This window comes from Pipra filicauda, unplaced genomic scaffold, assembly GCF_003945595.2.
Source record: "Pipra filicauda isolate LSUMZ 115617 unplaced genomic scaffold, ASM394559v2 scaffold139_size1960392_pilon, whole genome shotgun sequence".
Lineage (NCBI taxonomy): Eukaryota > Metazoa > Chordata > Aves > Passeriformes > Pipridae > Pipra > Pipra filicauda.
Window position 1 is genome coordinate 1,682,715 of NW_024103873.1, and position 22,902 is coordinate 1,705,616.

General features: G+C 45.5%; 2 protein-coding genes across 2 annotated transcripts in view; one reads left to right on the forward strand and one right to left on the reverse strand.

The window, feature by feature from the left end:
• Window positions 1-267: 267 nt before the first annotated feature.
• LOC114001323 (histone-lysine N-methyltransferase SETMAR) lies at window positions 268-2,699 on the reverse strand. The gene is made up of 2 exons (XM_027746390.2): window positions 2,622-2,699; window positions 268-1,495 (listed from the first exon to the last, which is right to left on the reverse strand). Exons 1-2 carry the CDS (start codon window positions 2,697-2,699, stop codon window positions 713-715), a joined length of 861 nt encoding a protein of 286 aa, XP_027602191.1. The 3' UTR covers window positions 268-712.
• Window positions 2,700-2,859: 160 nt separating this feature from the next.
• LOC120322647 overlaps window positions 2,860-22,902 on the forward strand; it is a 105,899-nt gene continuing 85,856 nt past the window's right edge. Inside the window, exons 1-2 of the mRNA XM_039378501.1 lie at window positions 2,860-3,153; window positions 3,897-3,984. Of these exons, the coding sequence (XP_039234435.1) occupies window positions 2,929-3,153; window positions 3,897-3,984 (313 nt within the window). The 5' untranslated portion in view covers window positions 2,860-2,928. The remainder of the gene's footprint in view (window positions 3,154-3,896; window positions 3,985-22,902) is intronic.

Sequence of the window (22,902 nt, forward strand, 5' to 3'; positions counted from 1 at the left end):
AGAGATCTGAGATAGAGGAGCCTCGGGGCTGATGTGATTAAAAAAGATGGGATGTTCTGCTCCTTGGAGCCTGCCCCACTTCACAGGAGCCAAATGGGAATGGAACAGCCAGTCACTCCCAATCCAGTGCTGGCATGCAGCTACGTGGGGCTGGAGGGGGGAAAGGGGGACACAAAGCCCTCAAGCTACTCTTATTGTCAATAATAATTATTTATGCTTTGTGCAACAAAAAAATGTATAGCAAGTAATTTCAAAACTATAATTGAATGAGTTTTAAGAAACCAAATGCCTTTATTGCAAATGTCAGGATTCTCTGGTGTCATTTTCTTGTGTAATTTTCAGTGATTTTTCTTGCTGTTATCACACATCCTTTCCATGTACAAGTGTTAAAGGTACAAATTCTTTCTGAAAGAAGGTTTCTCTCAAACTGAGAGCTGCTTTAATAGATACCAATCTGTTAGAGGAAAACAAGACAGAAACACCAGACCTGGCTTAGTAACTGATTTTGGACCATCCTGAAGCTCCAATAATCCCCTGTATCATCTACCTTGAAAAGGCTCCAGAATGTTGCATGAAATTATTCTCAAAGCCTTATCTTTTTGCTGCTACTCAAACCCACATGGGCTTCCTTGTTGGAACACAGAGTTTTATTTAACAGCAATTTAACTACTAGAGAAAATCCAATTTTCTAGGTAAGCTTGAGGCTGAAAGGCTATGGGGAACCGTCTGGTGTGGAGAAGAGGGAGCTGTCCCAGGGTAAGAAGGAAGCACACATGGGGGAACCACAGTAGCAGGGCTTTCTCAGTCTGTTATCCTCCTCCAAAGGGTTGTGTTCTCTGCTGCTTCCCGGTGAATTATGGAACCTCCCAGAATAATCAAAGGACAGCTCCTCTCCAGCAGGAATGTCAGTGGCTGCAAACAGTGCCAGCCTGGGCACCATGGAGTCCACCCGGACGGGCACCATGAACAAGTTTGGCTCACAGGAGTGGTTGAGGAACCTGCCCACGTTCCCCACGCGCGTGGGGTCCACGAAGGTCTGCAGGACCCGCCCGTCGTGCAGGTGCTCCCTCACTGCTATGATGTAGTTGGAATCCTGGGGGCTCTGGGCCCGGATTCTCCTGCGTGCCTCGGCCATGCCCAGCACCTCCCCGGCGTACTCACAGACGAAGGTGCCCCGGGGGACGGGCTCCAGGGCGCGGACGCCCCAGCCCTTCCTGGGGGTGCGGAACACCTGGAGCCGCAGCCGCAGCCCCCGCTGCACCAGCCTGTTGGGGCACGACTCGCCGCACTGGCACAGGGCGTTGCACTCGAACACGGGCCTGGCAAAGCCCTCCTGCTCTGCCCCCCGCAGGCACGGCCCGATGTAGTTGTCACCGCGGCCCAGGCAGGAGCACTCGGGGGCCGCGCAGGAGCTGCTCCGGCAGGAACATCCCGGGAAGGTGATCTCGGTGGGGTCGATCTCCCCGTCTGCCCCGGCCACGCTGTCCGGGCTGTACTGCAGAGAGAGCGACAGTCAGAGCTGGGCATCGCCAGGGCTTCACACCAGAACCTGAACGAGTTTGTGCCTGGCAACGAGCGAGCTCTGAACTGAAACCACCAACACTTCATGGCCCTGTAAACCTCCGACTCCAAGCCTTAACTTCTCGAAAATGTTTTAAAGGTTGCAAATCACGTATTCCATATGGACTGAAAAAGAATCAATAGTCTGTCAGTGCCTGAATTCTCAAAATAGTCTCTCAGCCTGAAAAAAAGGCTTAGTGGAAAAAACATGTCAGCTAATTACATCTAGTCTACTATATATGATTTTTATGTATAGAAATATCAAATGTGTTTATTTATAAATATATTTATACATAATATTTATACGCAATATTTATAGATTTAATTATTTACAGAATTATCGAATATCATTAATTTCCTCCCCTTTCAAAACAATGACTACATAGAAGGTTAGTTTATACCTATTCTTAGCCACAGAATTTCAAATAGCCATTTATGTTAAAAAGGAAGATGCTTCCAATTTATCTCTTCAAATTGTTACATTTAAAATCCCTCTTAATTCCGCCAGAAAACCAGGTTCTGCAGTTACACCAATGCCCCCAGCAGGTGAGTGGTTACAGAACCACGGAGTGCTGTGAAATAAAAGCTGACAGACTTCGCTAAATTTGAAAGCCAAGATATAACGACAGCTACGTGTGTATTCTTATTTCCTTCTCAGCATTCGGCATGCAAAGCTTTATTTAGCAGGCTGGGGGACGTGCTATCGCTAAATATTACATTTCACAGCAGGTTGTGTTCTGGGTGTTGTGAAACATGGCGGTGATTCCCCAAGTTTCTTTTTTTTTCCATAAACATCAGCTTCTCGCTCGCTTGGCTTTACTCACAACTAAGTTTAATAGTGCCTGGCCTGTCATATATTGCGCTGGCAAGGCCTCTCCGAGCGAGGGTTAGGTGAGATATTAGGAAGGAATTGTTGGCTGTGAGGGCGGTGAGGCCCTGGCAGGCGTTGCCCAGAGAAGCTGTGGCTGCCCCATCCCCTCTAGTGCTCCAGGCCGGGCTGGAGCCCCCCCGGTGTGCGGAGGGTGTCCCTGTGGCCCTCCCCACTGTGCCCCGGTCGGTACCTGGAAGCCCGGCGGGCTCTCCCCGGGCGGCCACAGCGGCACCGCCACGGGCTCGCTGCCGCCGCTCAGCTCCGCCATGGCCCGCCCCTGCCCCGCGCCCATTGGCTGCGCCCGGCCGCGGCCGCTCGCTGATTGGGCGGCGGGAGTGACTGACAGCTCCGGGGGGGAGGCGGGCGGCGGCCGCCATGTTGTGGCGCTGCCCCTCAGAGGGGCGGAGCTGTGAGGGGAGACCCGCCCTGCCCGCCCACGATGGTCCTGAAGAGTGCCGCCCCCTCGCAATGGTCCTAAAGAGTGCCGCCCCCTTCCAATGGTGCCGCACCGTTCTACGCAGCCCCCCATCACCCTACAAACCCCCGCATCGCCCGGGCAAAGCGGCTGCTCTGGGCCAGGGCTGCGGGAAGGTGCTCGTGCAGGACTCTGCCCCTCCAGGCACCGAGGTGGGCTGTGCGTCCTGTGCTTGCACAAGTTGTCCTTTAAACTGCTGAGTTGTTTTAATTCTTCACGTGGCTGTGAAGCCTTGCGTGTTTTGAAGGTATTAGGGGTTGGTTTTGGTTCTTTTTTGGGTTCGTTTTTAGTAGGTTCATGTGTCCCCCCCTCTGGGGACGGGACAGCCCCAGCAGGTGCTGTACCTGCAGGAACAGCCCGGCCCGACCTTCCCTGGGCTGCTTTGGCAGGGCATAATTCCATCAGTTTCCTTCCCTGGATAAAGGAAATTGCGAGACCATGGAACCCAGTTCTGCCTTGGAATCACAGACTGGTTTGGGTTGGATGGACGTTAAAGCTCATCCAGTAATGAGCCATGCCCTGGGCAGGGACACCTCCCACTAGCCCAGGTTGCTCCAAGCCCCGTCCAACCTGGCCTTGGACACTCCCAGGGATGGGGCAGCCACAGCTTCCCTGGGCAACCTGTGCCAGGGCCTCACCACCCTCAAAGGGAAGGATTTCTTCCCAATATCTAACATAAACCACCTCTCTCTGAGCTGTGTCTTGGAAAAACAAAGCCATGCCTGCGTTCTTCACATGCTGGTGGTTCCATTAGCTTTTGTATTTACCCTCTGGGTCAGTTGTTTTGGAGGTTGAGGAAGCTCTTACCATCACTTCACCTCCTTTCGTCCTTTGTGTGAACCAGGTGTTTTCTGTTTGAAATCAATTATCACACCCACAAATAAGCTCCTCAGACTTGGGAGACAGAAGTCCCTCCAAGAAGGTGTTACTCGTGGCTCCTTTTCCCTGTGGTGGTTACTGATGTGACTTTTCTGATCCCTCTTTCTGCAGCATCCAGGGAGTAAAAAGAGTCATCAGCTGTTGTGTGCTCTTCCTTCTGCCTGGGAAGAGGAGCTGAGCAGCACCAGGAGAGCTGCAGGTGAGATGAGTGAAATCTGTGTTTCTAGTTGGCAACAGGGATAGCAGAGTTGGTGGGAAGATAATGGATGGGTTATTTATTGCACTCAGGCTTTAAGGAAAGGGAAGAGGCACCTCTGGAGGTATCAGTTCCTCCCAGTATCTGGTCAGTATAATTTTGGGGAAGACTTTAATCAATTTAAACCTCAGATTAGTGCATGCTCCTGTGTACCCAGAGCATCAGTGCTTCAGAACTGAACGAGATGCACCTGGTGGAAGGGTTTAAACACACACAGCTGTGTCCTGCTCCCCATGGTGCCTCCAAGCCCTGCCTGCTTGGGGTTGGTGCTCTCATCCTGTGAGCACTTCCCAGTGTGGGGAAGGTGGCAGAGCAACTTTGAGACATGCTGAAATGGTGAGTGATTGGAGATATTAAAATGCACTTTAGTTTAGGGCTTTCTGTTATTACCAAGTCAACCTTTAGATCAAGACCTGTGTAATTTGGCTGCTAGTCCATAATGCCAGATGGAATTCTCTTCCATTTTGAAATGATTGAAGTAATGAGTCATTACTCTGAAGTAAAAGAAAACAGATTACTGGTATGTGAAGGAGATGGGGTTTGGAAATCTGCAAATGGTCATGGAGAATCCTGTGTTTTCCTCCTCCTTATCCCACCCAGGGCTTCTATTATGTTGAATTACAAATAGGCTAAACTGTTGAGATGTCCATGTTGGGTGAAAAATGGATGAAAGCTCATTTTCACTTGTTATGTAAAATTGTGGAAGGAAAGCTTAAAATGGAGCTGAAAGAGTCAACTGGAGGTGAACTTTGTGATGCTGAGCTGAGGCACCTGATGCAGCTGGAATTTCTTGTGCACCACATTTTGCTGTCTGGGATGAGACTACAAATCATTTTTGTTACCTTGCAGGCATTGGGCTGTTGGATTTTCTGCCTATATAAATAATTATAATGATTTTTGTGAGCCTTCTCTGCACTTTTTGGATTTCCTTATATCCATCTGCTAATTGAAATGTGGAAGGTTAAGTGTGCCTGAACTGGGAGTTCTGTCTTCCTCTCCCTTCCCTGAGTTTTGGTGGCTGAGGCAGTGTGTTGTAACGAGGTGGTGCAGCTCAGGGGGCTTTGGAACACTCTCAGGGCCTGAGAGTCCACAGCCTTTCAGGGCTGTACCAACCTCCCAGGGAGAGTGATCAGAAGCCTTTTGCCAAAACAGCCTGTTTGAGGGATCCCTTTGGCTTTCTGGTTTCCTGTGGAACCAATCCCTGAAAGAATAAGGTGTTCCTTTTAGGTATTTTATATTATGTCACACGTGGATTCTGTCTGACTTTGTTCTGAACAGCCTATTCAGATAGTTTTCAGATATTTAGACTTGCTGTTTTACATTAAAAGGAAGCACATCTCCTGTGTGAGATACTGGAGATACCTCCTGAAGTGCTTCTTAAATTGTGGCATTGAGTGCAGGCATTCCAAAGGGACTTCAGGCTGTCATTCCCTGGTTGAGAGTTTTAGCTGCCTTATCCATGCCCTCTTTAGGTTGTGTCTGTAGTTAATCTTAGAGACTTTTTTTTAACTCCCTTATTTAAAGACTCCTCACTTTGTGCTGTTCCTCTGCTCGTGTCAGTTTGTCCTAGTTCTGGCTGGACACAGGTTTGAATTTTCCTTTGATTTGACCTTTATTTTTGGATAATCATCCCCATCAGGTTGGTGGCAGGTCCTCTGTGTCCTTCTGCCTGTCTGTTGTGCGTCAATTAGGATATTGGTTTGGGGGGAGTGAAGAATAAAAAGCCACTATCCCATGCAGTGGAGCAGAGTGACAATGCTCTAAGGCTGGACAAGTGCAGATTGGTGTTTGCATACCAGGGGAGTGCTGGCTGGGTAAGGTAAAACCTCTGCATTTGTTCACTTGTGTTCGTGGCTGGGAGAGTCACTGCAAACAGCCACAGTTGGCAAAGTGTGATGCAAAAACATGCCTTGGTTTGTTAAGACACTTGCAGTTTATTGTTTTTTAGTAGTAAAGCAGTAAGATATCAATGTTCTATGGTGTATTTAGGCAAGATGTATGGACATGAGCAATCTGACACTGCAGAGCAGTGTCTGCTCAGAGAATTGTGGCAAGAGCAGGTGTGAAGGTTTTGTTCCTGGTTTTATCAGTGTGAGGTGCCTGCCACACACAGGTGGTGCCTCAGCACTCTGCCATGAAATGGGGAGCCAAAACACAGATATTTCCATTTCCCACTTTGGAACCATTCTCAGAGCAGTCTGAGGTTATTTTACCATGTGCTACTTGTACTTCAGTGCTAGTCACAAACACCTGATGACCACAGGTACCACTCCTCCATGTGCATCTGATTAAAATGTAATAAATACTTTAATACTCTCTAGTATTTGCTTAGCCAGGAAACTGGGGTTTGGCCATCTCTAGCTCAATTCAGTTGTGCTTTGCAGCCTGTGAAGTCCATTAAAGAGCTGTCTGGGCTGAGGGTTTGGAGTGATGAGTCCCTGCAGCCTGTGCAGGGGCTTTGGCTGGCACTGCCCACTCACTTCCAGGCCCCCTGGCCCTCCCTGGGATTGGGAGCAAGACCCGGAGGGTCATTTCCCAGCCCCACTCCTGCCTGCTGGAGCTGTCTCCTGCTGTGTGCTAATGAGCCGGCTAAATCTTCCGTAAGGAAGTAGATGCTGGAGTGAGAGCTCTGGTAATGATGTTTGTAAATCCAGAGAAGTTGAGGATCAGTCTATTTAAGCAGTGTCTGAGCTGTGCAGAGAGAGCTGACCTTGGAAAATGCTGTGTTTGAATAACACAGTTTATCAAAATATCTCCAAGTGCTTTGCAGAGAGAGATGAACTTTGTTTCCTTTCTTGTACAGATAAGAGAACTGACGCAGGAGCACATGGGAGAAGTTAAGCAGTGGTTGAGCTCCTGGTTATCCCAGGGCTCTGCATTTCATCCCTCCCCGAGTGCTGCTCCTGCAGCATCGATTGGGTGACACGAACCATAAATCTCTCTGCCAATACAGGAGCACTCACAGAGTCTTGGCTTTCAGATGAGTAAAGTTTCATAAGATTTTGTCACATCACTGGAGATAAACAAAACAAGTGTAGAACAATGGGAACAGCTCAGCTCTCGCCATGCAAATTGCTTCCTGATTAATAGCAGCATAGTTCACTGAAAATTAGTCTCAGGATGTATTTCAGTTAATTAAATTCACATCCACGAAGTATTTTGGCCTGACAGCAGTAGGTGAGCCACTTGCAAAGACTAGATGGACCACCCATCTCCTGGCTAAAACCGTGATGGTGTTTTGCAGGGAGTCTTTCCTGAGTGTATTCTCTTTTTTGTTAACAGAGGATGCCCTGTAACAGCATTCCAGTTAAATAGACTTCTGTGTAACAGTATTTCTTCAAAAGAAACTCATTACTAAGCGACACACAGAACTGCCTTGCAGACTGGACAAATTTCTTCCCTTTGAAGTGCACATCAACTTCCTCCTGTGCTCCCTGTCTGCCTTGTCTGAGCAAACTTCATTTGACACCGGTGACCCCTGGCATTTCCCTCGGGCTGAGGGAGCTGGATTTGCTCACCACTCAGGTCTTTTATGAACTACACGTGCAATGGGCAGTTCCAGGGGATGGAGCCAGTGTTCCAATGGTTGTATTAGCACTACATTAGCACGACATTAGCACTGCAGCAGGCTCAGCAAACTCCTGCAAAACGGGCTTTGTGCTTTCGCTTAATGCCAGAGACACAACTGCCCGCTGCTCGTGGGAAAGGGGGAGAGGAAGCAGAGAGAGGATCCCTGGGGGTTTGCCTGTCCCCAAAAGGTGTTGTGCAGTTCCTTTGGCCTGTGCAGGGTGGTTGGTTCATGGTTATTGTGCCTCAGTGGCTTTTGCATTTTCACAAGGCTGTGCCTCCAGTGTCTGCAGCACCAGATCTGTTTGTCAGGCATGATGGATCAGGGAACAGCTCCTTCCTGTTCTCATCACACGTAGCATCTTGTTCTGAGCCTTTCCTTTATTAAATGATTTGACAGTAATAAAAATAGGTTAGTTTTCTTTTTTCCACAAGCAATATTTGCTTAATATACTACAAATCTTTCAATGTGATGATTCTGTGCTATTTATGCTCTCAGAAAGATTTTGTTTTGCTTTTTTTTTTTTCTATTTGCATTGTTGAAAAAGATGTGTCTGGAGAATAAAGAAGTCCCTTATCTTGCCTTGCTGCTCTACAACTGTACTTTGGTTTAGATTAAATCCATAATTTTTCCTTGTTGGTATGACAACAGAAAACATAAATGTGAAATTAGAATAAGAATATAGATTAATGGTAACTGTGTGTGCTGTGGTTAAATAAATCACTTAATGATTACAGAACAATAATTCAGCATGGCCTGCAGTCAGATGCTTTCAAGGGGGGAGGAGCAGTATAAAGAAAGAATTATGAGTGTTTAATGTAGTATTTCACTGTGATAGTAAATCAATTCCCCTCATCAAATTATACAAACAAATTTATGACTGTGTGCGTATCCAGGGCAATTAATAAACCATCTTCTATGGCACTAAGAGACGTAGTTTTGCACTGTAACCTTTTAAATACAATTTATCTCCAAGACATAATGCTTAAATGTTAAATGTTCCTTCTCACAGAACATTTAGGAAGGAAAAAAGAAATAATGCCTTACTAAAAAAGGAGTTAGTTTCCAAGAAACTGAAATTCTACATAAACTAATTACCCTTCAAAGTTATTAATTTTGATGTAATCTCTCAATTTTTATCTTAGTGTTCTCTGCAACACTGTTTTTGGGTGGCTTTAAACCAACAGAGAGTAGGTTAAAATTGGATGTAAGGACGAAGTTCTTCCCTTGAGGGCCCTGGCACATGGGAGGGGATCAGCACCTGAGAGGGATCTCTGCTCATACCTGGCCCACCTGGTTTGGAGAAACCCTTCAGTTGAGCTTAAAAGCACAAACAGGCTCTGGCATCCAGGGGTCAAGAGCTCCCTGGGGGTGTTTTCCAGCTCTAGTAAGGATCTCACAGCAGGTGTTTGCAAACACATAAATCAGATGTAAAACCACAGATGTGAAGATCCCAGGATTACTGTGGGGAATCTCCAAGTGAACTTTTTCGGAGTTTATCCCTGAGATCATGAATCCTGCTCTGACACTGACCTCCAGAAGCATGTCCTGTGTACACAGCCCACATCCCAAAGTGCTGAGCAGGCAAAGGGGAAGGAGTGAACACTGCTCCTGTTTGGAAAGCCTTCCAAACCTGTTTGGTAAACTATTTCCAGCACTGTGGAAATAGTCTGCTCTGATTGTAGGTGAGCATTAATTGGGTTTAAAGACTCTAGCATAGCAAGGTCTTCAGTTCCTCTCCCTATTACCAGGGTGAAAACACTGACAGAACTGTTGTAATACAGATGAGCAGAACACTTGGTTGTGCCAGCAGTCTATCTGGTTATTTTTACATCCTTGCTGGTAATTTTGGTGTGTCTGAGGAGGTGATGAGCACTGCGGGGAAGGCTGAGCTGCCCTCCTGGCCAGGCAGGCTTTGTTGTGGACTAGTCAGCTCTGATGACATTATGTGAAAGGTGGAAAAAGTGAAAAGCAATCTTGCTTTCAAAGGCTTGTTGGTGACCTTTAAATTAGGGCTGGGAGTCTCATCATAAACTGCCAGTGCAGGATTCATGACTTGCTCCCCTTTCCTTTGGAACCGAAAGGTTGTTTTCACTGGAATTACCACTTATCACAGAAAGGTCAAACCCATAGGGCTGTATCTCAACAAGTGCAGTGACCTTGTGTTTGCAACTTCATAATTCTGGGTTTGTTTTTTGTACAGATCATGCTGCTGTCATTCTTTTATAACATTGCAAAGAGCCCCATTTGATGGACTCGATGCTGAACTGCTGCAAATTGTTTCTGTTCACTGAGCTGGAATAACGGGCAGTGACCCCGGTGCAGGGTTTGGTGCTTTGGAAGAGCTGTTGCTGTTCAGCTGCTCTTTGCTGTCTCCCTAAAAACCAGTGCTTGGGGACTGGTTCAGGGGTGCTGCCCTGTTGGGCCTGCCAAGGCTTTGTCTTTTACTGCACAGGGTATTTATTAAGCTTGTGTTGTATATTGTAGTTGATGACTTGCACATAGTTACAGACATTATGGATAATGTTTATAGGAGTCCCTGAGGATTCCAGCATGACTAAATTCCCAAATTGTTTTAGGGACTTGCTCTGAGATTTTACAGCTCTGAGTTGGATAAAGAGCTTGATAAAGAGAATTAGAAGCCCAGTTCTCTGCTATCTATGATTATTTATGATTTTCTATACTTTACCAAGAACTTTAGGCCATGTTTTTGCCCACAGTTCTGCTGGCAATTTGATACCGTTTTGATCAAGTGAATAAAATCTTGGATTCAGGATAGTAGTTGTGTGCTACTTATATAAGCTGGCTTTAAAAATTAGTTATTCTCTTCTGGACAAAAATTTTTTTTTTAAAAGGGGGTTTTTAGACCATATTTAAACTCTTAACACTTGCTTTTTTAGGTGTGCCTAACATTACATACAAATCTCGAGAGTCAGGGAAATAAACTGGATATAGACCACTCCTCACCTAGACTTTAATATGTTTTTGTTTGGCTAGTATATTTATATATATATATATATATATGAAAATATATATGTTTATCTTCTAAAGTCTTGTTGATGTCAGTTTTTTTCCTGTACTTGCTAAATTGTTATCTCAATGTCTGCCAAGAGATGGCGGTGCAATGCTGCTCCACGGGCTGGGTGAGCCTGTGGGAAGGTCTAGGATTTGGGAAAATACAGAGGCTCCTTCCCGGGGTTTTCGGTGGCCTCTCCTAGAACAGACCCACACATTTAACAGCTCAATTCGTACCTGCCGTGGTTGAGAAAATAAACAAAATTCAAACCATTGTCTGCTTTGCAGTGCTCTGCCAGCTCTGGGAAAGTTTCTCTTCCACCTTGCAAGCAGGGTACATGTTTTAACCTGTGCCGTGGCTTGTCCTGCCCTGGGCTGGGATAATTTAATTTCTGTGTTAGTAGTGGTGTTGTCCTTCTCTCCAAGACAAATCCAAGGGCAGCTCTCGGGCTGGCATCACTTCCATCCCAGCTGATGTGATCCCCTGGCAATAGTGGTGCAATTCTGATTTCTGTTAGCCAGGGAGTATTTAAAAGATAACCCTCACTCCCCAAATATGAATCACCTTGTACTCCTTCTGGGTTCTGTATGGATTTAAGTGAAGCAAGGCTTGCAGGGAGAGGTAATCTCTCCAATTTGTCAGAGTTCAAGCTTTCTGGTTTGAAAGCCCTTTTCCAAATCTCTGTTGTGCAGTCAGACATTCCAGGTGCACCAGAGCACAGAGCTGTTAATGCTGAAAAACTTCCTCTGTGTCTTCTGAATACCAAAGTGTTTCTTGGAGAAGGTGGGTGGGAGATCAGAGGGATGGAGCTGCAGTGCCCTGTTTCCCTGTTAGGTGGCTGTGATGTCTGAGGGAGGCTTTGTTCAGTGCTGGGGGCTGTGTCTGTGTGACTGGGGGTGTGAGGTCAGTGATGGTTTGTCAGTGCTGGGACCTTCCTGTCCCTCCCAGTGGGATTTAGTCCCTGCTGTCAGTCAGGGCAGGCTGCAGGTTATAATTGTTGGATGGTGTGTTGGTGGAGCTGTCATGGGAAGAGAAGTCCCCAGGAAGTAACTTTTTTTGTTTTTTAATAACCCCTTAATTTACTACTAGTCCAGTTGCCAGCTGGGTTCCTCAGCTTTCTGCTCAAGAAACTCTTCTAACCCCAAACATTCTCATGCATTTTCCTTTTCCTTGTTTCCTGCTGTTGCACATGAATGACCTGAAAGTTCATCAGTGATGAGGACAGGCAGAACAGTCTGGTAGTGAGCCTCATTTCCTTCCTCTCCACCATGGTGTACCCAGAGCTGTGCTCCTGGCTCACCTTGGTGGAGAGCTGGTCATCACCTGCCCCACTTGGGCCTCTAACTTGTAGTGTAGTGGCTCTTTTCCAGGCCTTTAAGACGGATGATAATGAACTCAAGGCCAGAAACAAAACATCCTGGTGCCTGTGATGAGATGTCAGAAAAAGGACCTGAGGTCTGGGCCTATTTTCAGTCCAAAATTGGTTTTCATTGTCAGTTGAAGAGGCTCCCTCCATTCACATGGGATGTTATTTCCTTAATCAACAGCACTTTGTCTGGATGATTTTCTACTACTCAGTCTGAATTTTCTGTCTTAATACAATCTAGTGTCTCCCTTACTATAATAAATATTTTATACTCTTATTCCAATTTTACAGCTTTTCATAATTTGTGCTTCTGAGTGAATGTGAAGTTTCTTACCCAGTGCACATCCTGTCTTATTTTTTCATGTAGCCTTGAATTTCATTGTTCTTAAAGCTTTAATAAATACTCCAGTCATTCTAAAGACATTCTTCACTTGAGGAAAATGAAGGGATAACCTGTGTAATGAGTGGGAAAAATTTATAGCATTTGAAAAGTAAACCTAAGCCATGGTGTCTGTTCTAAAGCCAGGACTGGAATCAGGCTCTCAGTGGTTTCGTGTCTCAGTTCAGCTCCAGGGCAGATGGCTGGCAGGGACACCAGAAGTTGGTCCTTGGCCAGCAAGACATAGAAGTGGGAAACTGAACTCTGAACACAAGTCCAGAGAGGCCTGAGCCTTGATCCTTGTCAGCAGAGGCTGGTGGAGCTTCACTCTGCTGTGCTCTTGATTTTTTTAACCACATCAGGAGAACTTCAGAACAGAGACAAGTGAAGGACAGGGGAAGTGAGGGCTGGAGGACAAATGACTCATCAAAGATTCCCCAGCAGGATGTGGCTGAGACTTGGGTCTTCTGAGTCCATGCTGATCTCCTTGCCAACGTGCCAGAGCTGGAGCAGAGCACTCAGACCTGCTGCTGCCCTGGGTCTCCTCACCCGGGCTCCAGCAAGGCTCTGCTTTCCCTCTGTTCCAGCCAGACACTGCTGAGGGCAGGGGAGCCCTTCCTTGGCATCAGCAGGCTTTGGGTTAGGCTGATTCTGCAGAGGAGGGAACATCAGCTTGAAACATCTCTGCAATTTCTGTGGTGTTGAGGGGGTTTTAGATCAAACAGTGACTGAATCCCTGCTGCTTGGGAATGCTGGGGTGTGTTGTGTCAGACAGCATGCCAGGCTGGGGACATGGACACTGGGGACAATGGGCAGGCTGTGCTCCCTCAGCCCAGATAAACTGTGCTCAGCACTGGGAATCATCCCTGCCTGGATTATCTGCACATATGCCAGGGTGGCAGCCTTTGAATGGTGTGGGTGTGCAGGGGAGCAGAGACAGAAGAGCCTTTTGTTGGTGGTGTCTCTGCAGGCTCTGCTGCGAGGGGGGCATTATTTAGTGGTGACTGCGTTTTGTATACGTGCCTGGACAACCCTTGGGTTCCTCCCAAGTTTTTAGGTGCTCTGTTCACAAACCTGTGGTCCTGGAGTGCTAATGAATAAAGTGTGTTGCTACTGCCATCACAAATTTATTTTGATAGCAGAGTATTGAGAAACTTTTAAGATTAAGGGCGGAAAGCAATTCCTATTGATAAGAAATCTGAATGCAATTACCAGGGCTTTTGCAATCTGTCAGCATTGTATAAATACATATATATATTCCACCAACTCTGCAGTCCTTTTGCAAATCACTTTGCATTTTATCCCCATCCGTATATTCTCATGGAGTGCCCTGCTCTTTACCTTGGTTAAATTTTATGCTGAAACCTGATTTGTTTACATTGATGGAATTAACTTTGTGTCTTTGCTGCACTCTCTGGTTTAAAGGGCTTCCAACATGAGTGTATTCATCTGTGGCTTTATCTTTCATGTCTGCTCAGAATATTTTGGGGAATTCTTAGGATCCATCCTTCTCACTTCAGAACTTTTTACTGTAGGCAGTAGTTAAAGGGCAAAGAAAAAAAATGCCTTGACCTAGTTCTGGAACTAAAGCCCGCAAAATGTGCCCTGGTGGGGAGTCTCCTTGCTGGAGCTGTGCATTTTGATTCCTGCCTGGCTTTGTCTTTCCATCTGTTCCTCTCATCTGCAGCTCCCGGGCCGTCTCTCCGCGAAGCTGTGATTGCTGGTGTGTTTTATTGTGTGCCAGACTGTTTGGGGACTGGCTGCTGACTTCTTTCTGCTGTGCTGATCTGCTTTTGTTCCCCTGACTCAGATCTGCCTCTCAGCTCCTCTTGCTCTCTCTGACAGACACTTTCCTTCCCGGGAAAACATTCTGACAAGATTTCTATAGAAAGGAACAAAGCCAGAATATTTTTTTTTTTTTTTTTTTTTTTTTTTTTTTTATAGGATCTACTTCTTCCTGTGGCCTTTTATCTGCCTTTGCTCTTGTCTTCTACCTTCACTATGTCATTGCCAAACTTTGTGTTTCCTGTAGTTCTGTCCCATAATCCGAGTGTGATTTAGGATGTTTTCTGTTAGGCTTGAAATAGCTTTTATTTCATTGCTGTGAATAAGGAGTCAGTTTGAGCTGTGTGTTGGATTTATTCCCCCCACTATCACCCTCCAGCAGATTTCTTCCCTCCTCTTCATTTTGGAAGTGGACTTGACTGAGTTTGCTGCTGTATAAATGCAGAGCAGCCAGCCTGGTTTCTGCTGGGTTACAGCAGAGATCTGGCATCACAAACTTCACAAAGAAAATCAGTAGTTTTGTTTTCCTAATGCTTTATGATTTTGGCTTTTGAGTGAAGATGCTGCTGCTCAGGCTTGGTTTATGCTGAGGAGACCAGGAAGTGCTCTTGGTTTTGGTTTTTCATTCCAGTCTCCTGAGAGGGATGCACACTGTGGTAAAGGAATTTGACTGAGAGTTGACATCCAAGATTGACATTTAAAAAAAAAAAAATGGAAAAGAGCTTTAAACTTCATACTGACAATGTTTCCTTTTGTCTTATCATGCACCCACTTTCCATTGTTTCCACCAGGGGCTTTGGAAACTTAATTAAATTCTAAGTAAATTTTTCTATCACAATTGGCACACAGTGCTATTGACAATATAAACAAAGCACACCAATTGTTTAATGCAGGAGGAGGAGATAACAAAAAGGGGGAAATGAAGCCTGGCTTGCTCCCAGTGGTGCAGCAGGACTTACTTTTCCAAACTGTGGAGCTCTGCTGTTCCTCCAGTCCAGGCACAGTGTTGCTTCAAAGCCTTTCTCTGATACTTTACCTCTCTTATGCCTTTAAGAGGAGAGGGAAACTCAGCAGCTGAAAAGCTGCTGAGCAGGACATTCTCTAAATTGCCATTCCAGAGGCTATAAAGGAAAAAAGGACCCTGAGGTGACCTACCAGTGTTTGGTTCCTGCTTGTACAACTTACTGAGCGTGTCAGGTGTTGGTGGAGCAGTAACAGCAGCGTCCTGTGCTGTTCCTGGAAAAGTGGAGTAAGAACAAGACAGGGAGTATTTAACAGTGAAGTCAAAATGTGACCCGGGCTGGTTGTGAAAAATTCCAGTGGAGTTCAAATCTAAAGATGTTTCCTGACAAGCTGTGCAGCTGTATTCTGGGTACAGGTGTTTGCATAGGTGTCAGTTACTAAAACAACTGAAAACTGTTAAAAGCAAACTTGATAGTTTGAGGAATATATTAAAAAGAAACCTAGACCTGAGGGGGGAAAAAAATATAACCGTGGCATTGACTGTCTTTGTGATAAGGTCTGAGATTTTTCTCAAATAATTAGCAGGATATAAATATATCAGTTCAAAGAAATGTGCAAATCTCTTCTGACAAACATTATTATCTAGAGGCATCCTTTTTATCTGCAGGCATTGTTTCTGTGCATCCATGGTTACTTATTCTCCCAGAAGGGGGGGAAAAAAAAAGATTTATCTGTTCCTAGGTATCGTGTTTTACCTCTGGCTAAAGCTGTGCTATGGGTGAAAGTTTTTCTGCATAATCTATCCTGGGAAACGGTCAATAACTAAAGCAGAGTAAAAGTTAATTACCAGCCGGTTGGTGAGGCCATTAAAGCCATGCCCAGGGGGAAGAAGAGGCACCAGAGACAGGAAGGAGGTAAGAAGTGAACACTTCCCAGCAGGACTGTGTGTGTGAGAAAGGGAAGGCAGTAGTTCCTGTACATGAAATAAAAGAAGGCAGAAGTTTGTGACTCGGTGATTCAATCTGATACACTGAAGGCCTTTTAGTTTTTAAAAAATAACGATTTTATTTCAGACAATCATAGGGTGGTTTGAGTTGGAGGAGACCTTAAAGCCCATCCAATCTCCCCCCCTGCCATGGGCAGCTTCCACTGTCTGCCAGCTGAGCTCTGTGGGTGTTGTTATTTGGGCTGTGTTTGGCAGCAGAAACAGCAAAAGGTGACCAGGCTGGCAAAAACTGGTCTCTGAGATACTTGGCTTAATTTTAGTGCTTTGCTAATGTAAGAGTTTGATTTAACTGCTTGAGAAGGATGCCTGGATCTTGTTCAGCCTAGGTAAGAACTAGCCCCATTCTGTCAGATAGTCTGTATTTTAATAAGCCTTGTGTGAGGAGTCTGTGTGTTCCACAGCAGAGGTGACCTAAGAGTCTGGTGGGTAATAATTTATATTCTGTAATAATGAGTTTTCTCTAATTCTCCTTCCTGCTTTCCACCTGCCTTAGGTTGTTCACTAAGTAAAAATTAAGGATTTTATAGATCAGAATTCAGATTCTGCTTGGTGTCATAAAGGCCAAACATTTGCTGTGGGATGAGACACAAGATGTGCTGTCTTGCTGAAGGTGTCCATGGTCCTGCTGCTGCCCTTTGCAGGGAATGTCAGGGAACTGGGGCCCTCCTGGGTGTGAGCAGAACTACTGGATTTAATCCTAAATTAAGATTGGTAGGTCCTGATGAGTCCACGGGCTCAGTAGCTTGATGATCTTGGAGCTCTTTTCCAGCCTTAATGATTCTATGATTTAATTATTTTGTAAAAGTCACATTTAGATCAGCTGGCTGATAATTTGGACCCGAGCTTTCTACATGTGACAAAAAGAAAAATTGAATCTGAAAGGCAACAAGAGTTTTGCCATAAAGGATATTTCCCTAAACCAAGGTACAAGTGGAGCTGAGATATGGCATTAGGGGAACACAGATAACCTTTTTAAGCCTTCAATAAAGCATTCTCTAATACAAATTAGTCAAAAGAAGTCATTTAGTTACAAGAGCCTAATTAAACTCTCTGATATGAACAGAAATGGACCCCACAGAGCAGTAAATGAGCCATTATGGTCCCGAGAAGTACATTTTCCAGGGAGAGCAGAGTCGGTGACAGTGGGTGCAGAGCCCTGTCCCAGAGTGCTGTCACCTTGGGTGTGTCACTGCCTTGGACCTCCCTTCATTCTGGGTTGTAGCAGTGCTCAAATCCTCATGATGAACTTTGTGAAAGCAGAGTTTGATTTGTTGAGGACTGTATAAAAATTATTTTGAAGTAACACTGTCAACAAGGATAAGAATAACCAAGCAGCTTTTGGGTGTGCAGGTACAGCTTTGGGTGTTACTTCAGAGTTTATATGATCCCCCCTCAGTTTTATCAGTTGATTTTATTAAATGGCAGTTCAGAGACCATAACAGATGTGAGATTGTGGAAAAAGGTTACAACATTAACACTATAGAACATGGAATCTGGAAACCATTTGCCTCTGCTTGCCCTTGGTGCCACTGGCTGCACTGAGGGATTGGAGCTGGGGGAATGTCACCCGGAATTTGGGTGGCTGTCCATGGCAAGGTGGTCCTTTGGGATTGAAGGTCTGTTTTTCCTTGTGATCCATTGCTGTTATGTCAGTGTTTGAGTTGAAAAGCCTCTTCTTTAATGGAAAAATCAACTTTTCTCCTTTGCCCTTGAAGACTGTAGCAGGTTTGAGGGTCAGGAGCTGAGCAGAGCTCACGTGCTGTGGAGGAGGGTGAACCTGCCCAGCTGGGCTGGCAGCACCTCCAGCCCAGGATGTTCTGAGGGCTTGGATTTGAGCTGCCTGTTTACCTCAGGGTTTTTCTGACACACACAGAGTAGATGTAAGCATTTCAAACAACAGATTGTTGGGCTCTTGGTGGGGAACAGCGAGTGGGAGTCAGCAAATTCATTACTGAGAGAATCAGTTTTCCTGCTGTGATGATGGGTAGGGCCTGTTGTGGCTTCAGGAGCTAAAACACATCATCTCAAGAGTCCTTGTCATGTTCTTTTTGGGGTTCTGGGGTCCTTTTCCATATTGAATTATTTTGGTAAGGCTTCAGTCTGAGCTTTGGGCTGTGTTTCATCCTCTCCTCCCTGGGGAGGCAAAGACACAACTTTCCAGTCATTGTTCCCTATCCTTACTTTTTCTGTCTCATGTGGAAACTCATGTCCTGGAATATGCAGCAAACACGGATTTAATTTCTGATAACACATGCCCAGCACTCCAAATCCCAAGGGAGGGATTATTAAGCTTGCACTTCTTAGTTGTTAATGGTTCTCAAAAGGTGATGAGATTAGTTATCTTAGGAGCATGAGGTAACTGTTGTTTTTATTAGTTGCTGGCAGATGGTGGCTGGGTAATGAATGTGGAGGGAGTGACAAGCACAATCCCAGGAGTTCAAGAGAGAATTTTTACTCTCCAGAGAGTGGAAATGGGTCTGTTCAGCATCTGTGAGAGAAGTTCCTGCTGTCCATAGGAAATCCTTTTGTCCAGGAAACCCCTGAGTGATGAAAATTATGACTTTATTCTGCTGTTTTATTCTTTCTCTTTCTGACTTCTCTGAGCTTCACAGAAATTACAATTTCTTTTTTGAGAAGGGAAAATTGTATTTCTCAAATACCAAGATCAGTCTGCTTTAGATTTATACCAGAGGAGCTGCTCTGGACAGTGGCTGAGTGATAAACAACAAGTGTTTTTTCTCAGTTTAATACTGACTTGCAGAAACTCTTCCACATATGTCCTGGGAGACAAATATTTGTACTCATTCTCTCTAAACAGGGGAAAATCATTTACCTTTTCCCTTCCTCAGCCTATATGAGTGTGTTTCCCACGTGGAGTCACAAAAAAGCCTGTGTGATTTTCAGTGTGCTGCTCCAAATGAGCTCCACTGCTTTGGAGCCTTCCTCCTCCATCCATTGAATCCTGTGGCTTTCCCCTGGGCTAAGGACACTCTCCACACTTCCCAGGAATTGCAGGCATACAGCTTTGTTCAGTCCCTTGCTGTAATTAAGGGAGAACTGTCCATTTCCTTGGAGAATGGGAGGCTCAAATCCATTTTTAAAACATATTTTCCTGTGTTTCTCAGCGTTGTTTTTGGGGCAGCATTATGGTTTGGGAGAGTTTGTGGTCACTGGATGCCAGTTCCACTTGTTCCAGGGATTTTCTCTGTGTTGCTGGACAGGTGACTGTAGATTGTGTCTGTATTATAAAAAGATGATGCAGATTTGCATTTTTAGAGTGCAGTGAGGCCCTTTCAGAAGAGCAATGAGTGTTGCAAAGCAGCATTATGATGATTAAAGAAGAAAGATGATAATCTTGAAAATACCCAGCTAGAAATAAAATTGAAAATCAAACCTTTGTGTGTAGATTGTGAGAAGAGGATTTTTTGCTTAGTCTGGTGGCTCCATTAGTTTAAAGACCATTTCCATGTACCCAGCAAAGATTATGCCCCCAGAGCAGATGTAGAGTTTGGAGTCCTGCTGAGGTGAATCATCTCTGCAGAGCTTGGCTTTGCTGGCAACAAAAAGAAGGAAACAGCTGGAGAAAGCTCTGAGAGGCTGCTGGGGGGAGGCTTCCTATAGATTATTCTCCTAATTGCTCCAGCTGAGCACACAAGAAGAAAGGCAGAGCCAGGGGAGGGGGATTTATGGAAAACTTGTCCTTTCTGGGAGCTGATTGCTGGCCTTCTCACAGTGTGCTGGGGGGGAGCTGGGCTGCTGAATCTTATCATGTAACAACTCAAAACATGCATTCTTTAGCAGCAATCTCTCCTGGCCACAGTTCACTTTCTCAAGGTATATGGTGTCCTAGTTGCTATGAGGTAAGGAAAAAGAATAAATCCAAACCCAAACTATAAGAGACTTGTTAAAGATTTACAATTTTCCACCTCTTTCAGTTGGACTTGGCAGGAAGTTTTTTTGTCAAGTAGGCAAGAGAGCCCTAATTTTGACTAGTTTGTGCTTGGTGTCCAAAGGAAGGAGCTGTGGCTCATTATCACTGAATGTGTGGGAAATAAAGACAGAGATTCTCTGGCTGGAGTTTTTAAGGTACTTGTTGCAAATAACAGCACATAACAATAATTCTTGTGTGATTTATTACTGTTGGTTTCTGTCTGATACAAAGCTGCTGCTCCAGGCTCAGCTCCATTTTTGTGGTTGCTGCTTCCTTGGTTTTAAAGTCCTCTAGATAATCAACTAATTGCTTTCCAGCCAGGGTTACCATGGGAAAGGATACTCTTGATAGAGGTTATATATCAAGATACAGGAAAATAGTTCTCGGTGAAGTCATGAGCATCTGCACCCGACTGCTGTGCCAGCAGTTCAGAGAACAGAGCCAGGGAATGGTTGGGGTTGGAAGGGACATTAAGGATCATCCCATCCCACCCCCTGCCATGGGCAGGGACACCTCCCACTGTCCCAGGTTGCTCCAAGCCCCGTCCAACCTGGCCTTGGACACTCCCAGGGATGGGGCAGCCACAGCTTCTCTGGGCAACCTGTGCCAGGGCCTCCCCACCCTCACAGGGAAGAATTCCTTTCCAATATCCCATCTAAACCTGCTCCCTTCCAGTTTGAAGCCATTCCCCCTTGTCCTGCCCCTCCAGGCCCTTGTGGATAGTGGGGCAGTAGGGAATGTGGAAGTGAACTCTCATTTCCAGCCTCACAGTGGCCCAACCCTTTCCACGGGGGCAGAATTGTCCACAGGGACAGTATGAAGGTGCTGAGTGCCTGAGTGAGATTTAGGATCCTGGGATCCCCCAGCCATCCCCTGTGGGTCATGACAGATGTCAAGGCACAGAAATGCAGGTGGGAGGAGAGACCTGTGTCCATGTAGAGCCACCAGCCAGGACCGTCCCCTGTGGAGCTCCCCAGCCTCTCCTGCCCTGCTGAGGTTGTCCCAGCATTTCTCCTGGCTCCCTCCCACTGAGGTGCTGCCTGCTGGAAATCAGAAAAGAGGGAGAAAACAAAGGACTTGCACAGCATCATTGCTTTGGTGATCTTTTCATTTAACTGTAGGAAAAGGGAACAAGTTGGAATAAACACCAGTGGCTCTTAGCTTTGTTCCTTGATGCAGATGAACCAAGTCCATGTGTTTTTTAGCACTGGTTCAGTGTGTTTCCACTAATAAATTCAGCCTCCTCAAGAGGCACTTCAGTGAAGATCTAATACAGGCTTCTGGAAATTGTTATTGCCCTCAGATGGAGGGAAAGTTTGGGGCTGTAACAAGAAGAACAGTTAGAAATCTGAGCACATCTGGGGTGGGTTTTTCCCCTCTCTCTCTGCTTTTAAATCGTGAAATCATCTAAATGGCTTTATGCATTTTTAACATAAGAGCTACCTAAACCACTGCAAGAATGAGTAGCATTTTGGGAACCTCTTAGTATTATCTGCTCCACTTTTTACCACTTATTGAAATTGTAATGCCAGAATGGTCTGAAGAACATGATCACCTGTTTTTTGATGTGTTCTGGAAAAGGTATTTCACACATATTCCAGTGCTGCTGTCTTTACAGGGAACTTGCCTTTAATTCTTTCTCCTCCCTGAGAAAAGACTTCCCTTTCTATTAAAGCAGTTGTTGCACTTTAATATCCCAGATGTAGAGTTGTTTTGGGGCTTATTTTTGAAGGCCGAGCTGAAACCCTTCTGATGACAGGTCTCAGGAGGTCCTGAAACCCTGACTGAGACTCAGCTGCACGTGTGCCCTGCCCACTAATGTCACTTTGCTGGTGCCTGGACACGCTGCTGCTGGCAGGGAATTGCTGCCATCTCCCCTCTGCTTCCCTGCTGGCTGCACTAGCTTTGTAATGGCATTTTCTTCAGCCCCATGGTTTGTGTCTCCCTGCTTTTATGTTAGTACTTGAGCTCAGTTCATTTAAAAAACTGATAAGGAACTGGGTTTCACTTTTTTGCAATTGTGGAGGTATTCAAAGAGCTTTTTATGCTCATAAGAGAGTTAATAACCATGACTAGTTGGGAGAATGTGTGAAAAACGAAGACCTTTACACACATCTCTCCTGCATATGCTGCAGTTAAATGGCAGCACTGTTACATGTTGGGAGAGACCATACTAAACATGGCCCTTGGCCAGGTTAGAAGCACAGTATCCCAAAGAGGACTTGGAAGCTTTTTTTTGACTGGGACTGTGGATCAAAAGGGGAGGCCCAAGATGGCAGAAGGGAATTGCAGGTTGGTCTGTATATTGAATTAATTTTTCTGAGAAACTCGTAGGGAAAAAAAAAATCAATGTATCCATCTGTTAAAGTATCAAAACAGTGAAATGGAGGGAACACATAAATCTCCAAGACAGTTTGGTGGGTGATGGTGGTGATAGGTGCAGTGTCCTGGGAAATTCCTAATGATTTTAGGGGTGTGGGTTGTTCAGTCATGTACTGTTTGCCTGGATATTATTATAATACTTAATATTTCCCTTTTAGATGATTGAAATACATTGAGGTAGCTTTGACAGCAGCTTTAATTGCCTCCAGTGATCGAGAGAAGCTCCCAGAGAAGTGTGTGTGTAGGGAGTTGGGGCTGAAGCTCAGTGAGCTCCTTCCCCACAGTCAGTGCCCCAGAGCTGAGATGCCTTTGCCAGCCTTGTTACTGTTTCTCAGGGCAAGTCAGGGACCTTGGGCTCCGGATTTGAAGGTGCCTCCCTGCCTGGATTTAATAATATGGGGAGGGGGACAGCCTCCTTGCAGGTCTGTCTCGTGAGCATGGGCAGATTTCTGGGAAAATCTGTTT

Excerpts from the sequence above, each read along its gene's own strand:
- LOC114001323 (XM_027746390.2), bottom strand. The coding sequence starts at position 2,699 with ATGGCGGAGCTGAGCGGCGGCAGCGAGCCCGTGGCGGTGCCGCTGTGG. Across the intron at positions 1,496-2,621 it reads AGAGCCCGCCGGGCTTCCAG|TACAGCCCGGACAGCGTGGC; the intron begins GTACCGACCGGG and ends CTCTCTCTGCAG.